The sequence below is a fragment of the Triticum aestivum genome, chromosome 5B (assembly GCF_018294505.1).
Source record: "Triticum aestivum cultivar Chinese Spring chromosome 5B, IWGSC CS RefSeq v2.1, whole genome shotgun sequence".
In the NCBI taxonomy this organism is placed as follows: Eukaryota; Viridiplantae; Streptophyta; class Magnoliopsida; order Poales; family Poaceae; genus Triticum; species Triticum aestivum.
Genome location: NC_057807.1, coordinates 471,296,773 through 471,303,626, shown reverse-complemented (window position 1 = coordinate 471,303,626; position 6,854 = coordinate 471,296,773). Strand labels below are relative to the sequence as shown.

Below are 6,854 nucleotides of genomic sequence, written 5' to 3'. Positions count from 1 at the left end.
CATGTGTATGTGTAGGATATAATCCTCAATCCAGACTCCGGGGTCTGTTGTTCCGTCATATGCCTCTATGTTTACGGGTATGAATCCCGCTGGAAATTCATGATCCAGTACCTCGTCAGTGAAACATAGTGGGTGTGCGGCGCCCCTATATTTGGGTGTGCTGTTGTCTTCAAATGCTCGGCGGGTTGTGTTGTTTCCTTTTTCCGAGGATCTTTATGCTGATCGTGTGCCGGCTTGTGTGCGGAGCCCCTTGTTGCTCCTAGCCTATCATCTGGTCGTCTATCCGGCCAGGCGGCATCTTTCTTTTTTAACTGTGGGGGCTCTAAGGCCTCCTCGTCGAATTCGGGCAACAGCTAGCGCTTCGGGTAGCTCTTTGTCTGGCGACTAGCGTCGTAATTATCTGCGGTATCGAGTACTTTGCTCCATCTCATTCGGAGTGCGTCTTCTGCTGTTTTGAGCTTCCGCTTTTGCTTCTTCAAACTTCTTGCAATAGAGACGAGCCTTTTATGAAGGCTCTTATGCTCTGGAGATGTGTTTGGCGTGAGATTGTCTAGGCTCTTGTTTTCGCCGGGGATGGGTTGCTTGTCCGGTTCACCGTATTCGGATGATTGCTTGGTGGCATGTGCGCCATCCACTGCTTCGCCCTGCTCTAGGGCCGGGTCTGTACGGGTGTCGTCTTTATCGATGCGGGACTTCGGGCAGCGCTTGCATCGCCATTTTGGTTGTTTGTTGGGGGAGTTCTCCTTCGCCACATCCCGTTGTTCCTCATTATCGCTTCCTGTTGGTATATCCACCATACACACGTTGTGCATTGGGGTAGCTTTCCAGTGCCCGATAGGCGCTGGTTCTTGGTTGTCTCCGGCATCGTCGTCCATACCGTCGATGTCTTCGGAGATGTAGTCTAGCATGTCGGTTAGATCAACGACAGTGGCTACCAAGTGGATGGTGGGTGGGTTTTGAATTTCTTCGTCGTCCGCATCCCAACCGTCCTGGCCGCAGTCCGGCCAGGGGTCTCCTGATAATGAGAGATACCTTAGCGAACTCAGGATGTCGCCAAAAGGCGAGTGTTGAAAGATGTCCGAGGCAGTGAACTCCATTATCGGCGCCCAGCCGGATTCGATTGGTGGGGGCGCGGGAGGTTCGGAGTCCGGCAAGGAGTCCGGCACCTCGGAGTCACGAGCTTCGTGAGGGACAAGATCAGTGTTCGGCTCTATCGCCGTAGAGGTTGCAGCCCCCGAGGCGGCGTCTAGCCATCCATCCTTGATCTGCGCAGCCGGCTCCGAATTGAAGATCGGAGCGGGCTCAAGTGCGGCCTCCAGGGTACTGTCCGGCTGCAGAGCTAAATCATGCTCGTCGTGACAGTGCGGCATGCTCAGCTGTGGCTCGAATCCATCGAGGATCAAGTCCCCATGGATGTCAGCCGTGAAGTTCAAACTTCCAAATCTGACCTGACGGCCAGGGGCATAACTTTCGATCTGCTCTAGATGGCCAAGCGAATTGGCCCGCAGTGCAAAGCCGCCGAATACGAAGATCTGTCCGGGGAGGAAGGTCTCAGCCTGGACTGCGTCGTTGATGATGATCGAAGAAGCCATCGAGCCTATCGGCGACGACACAGAGGAACTCTCAATGAAAGTACCAATGTCGGTGTCAAAACCGGCGGATCTCGGGTAGGGGGTCCCGAACTGTGCGTCTAGGCGGATGGTAACAGGAGACAAGGGACACGATGTTTTATCCAGGTTCGGGCCCTCTTGATGGAGGTAAAACTCTATGTCCTGCTTGATTAATATTGATGATGTGTGTTACAAGAGTGGATCTACAACGAGATCAAGGAGGCTAAACCCTAGAAGCTAGCCTATGGTATGATTGTTGTTCGTCCTACGGACTAAAGCCATCCGGTTTATATAGACACCGGAGAGGGCTAGGGTTACACAGAGTCGGTTACAATGGTAGGAGATCTACATATCCGTATCGCCAAGCTTGCCTTCCACGCCAAGGAAAGTCCCATCCGGACACGGGACGAAGTCTTCAATCTTGTATCTTCATAGTCTTGGAGTCCGGCCGTTGATGATAGTTCGGCTATCCGGACACCCCCTAGTCCAGGACTCCCTCAATGGCTTTATAGAATATTTCATGTGCTTCACTTATATCATTTGAAGTCTGGATTGCCTGTTTCTCTTCACATAGAAAACCGCCATTTGTAGAATGCTCTTTTTCTTCACTTATATTTGTTAGAGCATGGGCATATCTTTTGTAGAAAGAATTAAACTCTCTTGCTTCACTTATATCAATTTAGAGAGATGGCATGAATTGGTCATTCACATGGTTAGTCATAAAATCCTACATAAACTTGTAGATCGCTGAATATGATATGTTTGATTCCTTGCAATAGTTTTGCGATATAAAGATGGTGATATTAGAGTCATGCTAATGGGTGGTTGTGGATTGTAGAGACACTTGTGTTGAGGTTTGCAAGTCCCGTAGCATGCACGTATGGTAACCGTTGTGTGACAAATTTGAAGCATGGGGTGTTTCTTTGATTGTCTTCCTTATGAGTGGCAGTCGGGAACGAGCGATGGTCTTTTCCTACCAATCTACTATCCCCTAGGGGCATGTATAGTAGTACTTTGCTTTGAGGGCTAATAAACTTTTGCAATAAGTATATGAGTTCTTTATGACTAATGTGAGTCCATGGATCATACGCACTTTTACCTTTCCATCATTGCTAGCCTCTTCGGTACCGTGCATTGCCCTTTCTCACACTGAGAGTTGGCGCAAACTTCGCCGGTGCATCCAAACCCCGTGATATGATACGCTCTATCACACATAAGCCTCATTATATCTTCCTCAAAACAGCCACCATACCTACCTATCATGGCATTTCCATAGCCATTCCCAGATATATTGCCATGGAACTTCCATCATCATCATATACATGACTTGAGCATTTATTGTCATATTGCTTTGCATGATTGTAAGATAGCTAGCATGATGTTTTCATGGCTTGTCCGTTTTTTGATGTCGTTGCAGATCTCGGTACACCGCCGGAAGCATTCATATAGAGTCATATCTTTGTTTTAGTATCGAGTTGTAATATTGAGTTGTAAGTAAATAAAAGTGTGATGATCATCATTATAGAGCATTGCCCCATAAAAAAGAAAAAAAAGAAAAAAAAGAAGAAAAAAGGAAAGGCCAAAGAAGACTAAATAAAAAGGGGGCCAAAGAATCCCACCGAAAAAAGAAAAAAGAAAGAAAAAAAGAAAAAAAAGAAAAAGGGGCAATGTTACTATCCTTTTTCCACACTTGTGTTTCAAAGTAGCACCATGTTCTTCATATAGATTGTCTCCTATGTTGTCACTTTCATATACTAGTGGGAATTTTCATTATAGAACTTGGCTTGTATATTGCAATGATGGGCTTCCTCAAATGCCCTAGGTCTTCATGAGCAAGCAAGTTGGATGCACACCCACTTAGTTTCTTTTGTTGAGCTTTCATACATTTATAGCTCTTAGTGCATCCATTGCATGGCAATCCCTACTCCTCGCATTGACATCAATTAGTGGGCATCTCCATAGCCCGTTGATTAGCCGTGTCGATGTGAGACTTTCTCCCTTTTTGTCTACTCCACATAACCTCCATCATTATATTCTATTCTACCTATAGTGCTATATCCATGGCTTGCGCTCATGTATTGCGTGATGGTTGAAAAAGCTGAAGCGCGTTAAAAAGTATAAACCAATTGCTCGGCTCGTCATCGGGGTTGCGCATGATGGGAGCATTTTTGTGTGACGAAAATGAAGCATGGCCAAACTATATGATTTTGTAGGGATAAGCTTGCTTTGGCCTTGTTGTTTTGAAAAGACATGATTGCTTTATTGGTATGCTCGAAGTATTATTGTTTTTATGTCAAATGATAGACTATTGCTTTGAATCACTCGTGTCTTAATATTCATGCCATGATTAGACATAATATCAAGATTATGCTAGGTAGCATTCCACATCAAAAATTATCCTTTTTATCATTTACCTACTCGAGGACGAGCAGGAATTAAGCTTGGGGATGCTGATACGTCTCGGTCGTACCTATAATTTTTGATTGTTCCATGCCAATGTTCTTCAACTTTCATACACTTTTGGCAACTTTTTATATTATTTTTGGGACTAACATATTGATCCAGTGACCAGTGCCATTTCCTGTCTGTTGCATGTTTTATGTTTCGCAGAAAACCAATATCAAATGGAGTCCAAATGGGATAAAAATGGACGGAGATTTTTTTGGAATATTTATGATTTTTGGGAAGTAAAATCAACAAGAAACAGTGTCCGGGGTGGCCACGAGACAGGGGGCCGCGCCCCAGGGAGGCAGGCGCGCCCTTGGCTCTCGTGGGCCACCCGTAAGGCGGTTGACGCTCTTCTTTTGGCGCAAGAAAGCTAATTTTCTGAGAAAGATCTGGGCGAAAGATTCACCCAATCGGAGTTACGGATCTCCGGATATAAAAGAAACGGTGAAGGGGAAGAATCTGAGAACGCAGAAACAGAGAGATAGATCCAATCTTGGAGGGGCTCTCGCCCCTCCCAAGCCATGGGAGGCAAGGACTAGAGGGGAAACCCTTCTCCCATCTAGGGAGGAGGTCAAGGAAGGATAAGAAGAAGAAGGGGGCCTCTCCCCCCCTTGCTTCCGGTGGCGCCGGAGCGCTGCCGGGGGCCATCATCATCACCGCGAGCTTCACCAACACCGCCGTCATCTTCACCAACGTCTCCATCACCTTCCCCCTTCTATATTCAGCGGTCCACTCTCCCGCTTATCAAGTGTAGGGGATAACGGCGCCGAAAATTAGTCTTGATAACCCACAAGTGTAGGGGATCGCAACAGCTTTCGAGGGTGAAGTACAACCCAAATTTATTGATTCGACACAAGGGGAGCCAAAGAATATTCTTGAGTATTAGCATTTGAGTTGTCAATTCAACCACACCTGGATAACTTAGTATCTGCAGCAAGTATTTAGTAGCAAAGGTGGTATGATTATAATGGTAATAGTAGCAATAGTAAAAATAAATGTTTTTGGGTTTTTGTAGTAGTTGTAACAGTAGCAACAGAAAAGTAAATAGGCGAAGAACAATATGTGAAAAGCTCGTAGACAATGGATCGCTGATGGATAATTATGCCGGATGCGATTCCTCATGCAATAGCTATAAAATAGGTTGATATAGAACTAGCTCCAATTCATCAATGTAATGTAGGCATGTATTCCGTAAATAGTCATACGTGCTTATGGAAAAGAACTTGTATGACGTATATTGTCCTACCCTCCCATTGCAGCGGGGTCCTTACGGAAACTAAGGGATATTAAGGTCTCCTTTTAATAGAGAACCGGACCAAAGCATTAACACATAGTGAATACATGAACTCCTCAAACTACGGTCATCACCGAGAAGTATCCCGATTATTGTCACTTCGGGGTTGTCGGATCATAACACAAAATAGGTGACTATACACTACTATGGAAAACCTTATACAAAGAAGTTTATCAGTAGCGCGGTTTAAAAATGGGCGCTACTGCTAATTATTAGTATCGAGGGGTATAAAAACCGCGCTACTACTAAGCTGATAATATTAGCGAGGGGTATAAACCCGTGCTGCTACTAAATGGTCTCCAACAATGCCCCCGGGATAGGCCATAGTAGTAGCGAGGGGGTATAAAACCGGCGCTACTACTAAGAAGTAGTAGTAGCGCAGGTAAGACCCCACGCTACTACTAAGCGTGTCCACCCCAGCCCGATCCATAATCCCAACCCCCGATCCACCCCACCCCACCAACCGTCGTTCCACTCCACCCACCCCCATCTAAAAAAAATCCACCTCCGATCTAGATCCCCTCCTTCTCCTCCCGCGGCCGCACGGCGCGCCGGTCGCCGTTCTTCCGCGACCTCGCCTCCCCCGTCCCCCATGGAGCAGCAGAGGAGGGAGACCAGCGCCCAGATCCGCCCTTCTCCGCCTACGCCAACACCAGTCATGGCATGACCCAGCAGGTGAGGAGGGAGACCAGGAGTGAGGGGGTGACCGCCATGGGCGGGTACAACCTGTTCCTGGCGACCAAGATGCCGCCGGAGCACCGCATCTATGACCCGGACTTGGAGTCGCTGGAGTCGTCCACGACCCCGTTCCTCACGTCGTTCGAGGTGCTGGACGTGTACAGCGGCCCGCCCATGGGTGTCTTCAAGTTCCGGCACTGGGGCTACATGGAGGGCCCATTCAAGGGCCACCCTCCGCACGGCCACCTCGTCGAGTTCTTCGGTGTCCGTGTCTTCCACATAAGTTTATTTGACAGTAATTAATGGTGTATTATTGGTTTTGTTCAAACATATAAAGTGACCTGCAACCCAGTGATGATATATGGGTCGATCAAGACACCAAGGTGGAGAAGGCAGAGTTCTTCTACGAGCGTGGCAACTTCCTCGCAAGCTTCTTGTCTGCGCCTTCTACTTCTGCTTCTGCTGCATCGGCTTCAGGTTGCCCTGTGATGAGAGGAGACTGAAGCGCGACAGAATCGACGAAACATGCTTGTCACTAACTAGTATTGTCTTCAGGCTCTCTCTCTCTCTCTCTCTCGGGAGGACACCTCCCTTCCTCTGCTCCCTGTCCAAGCAAGCGAGCTCTGGATCCACCCCCACAACCACGACATCGGCACCGGCACCGGAGGCCGTGGAGATGTAGCTCCGTCGCGCAGTCGTCGAGCCAAAGTACTCACTCCCCTCTTCCTTTTGCTTCGCTCATGGGTCATCAAATTTGCTTGCTACAGAAACATTAGAGAGAACAAGTTAATAAAACTGAACCTTTCTTTTGAGATGAGATGAGA

General features: G+C 47.5%; 1 protein-coding gene across 1 annotated transcript; it reads left to right on the top strand.

The window, feature by feature from the left end:
* Positions 1–6,015: 6,015 nt before the first annotated feature.
* LOC123114890 (pathogen-related protein-like) lies at positions 6,016–6,533 on the top strand. The gene is made up of 2 exons (XM_044536266.1): positions 6,016–6,309; positions 6,396–6,533. Exons 1-2 carry the CDS (start codon positions 6,016–6,018, stop codon positions 6,531–6,533), a joined length of 432 nt encoding a protein of 143 aa, XP_044392201.1.
* The last annotated feature ends 321 nt before the right edge of the window (positions 6,534–6,854 follow it).

Bases quoted from the DNA above. Each gene is read 5' to 3' on its own strand.
- LOC123114890 (XM_044536266.1), top strand. From the start codon at position 6,016: ATGACCCAGCAGGTGAGGAGGGAGACCAGGAGTGAGGGGGTGACCGCC. The intron at 6,310-6,395 runs ATAAGTTTATTT...GATGATATATGG, and splicing joins TCGGTGTCCGTGTCTTCCAC to GTCGATCAAGACACCAAGGT.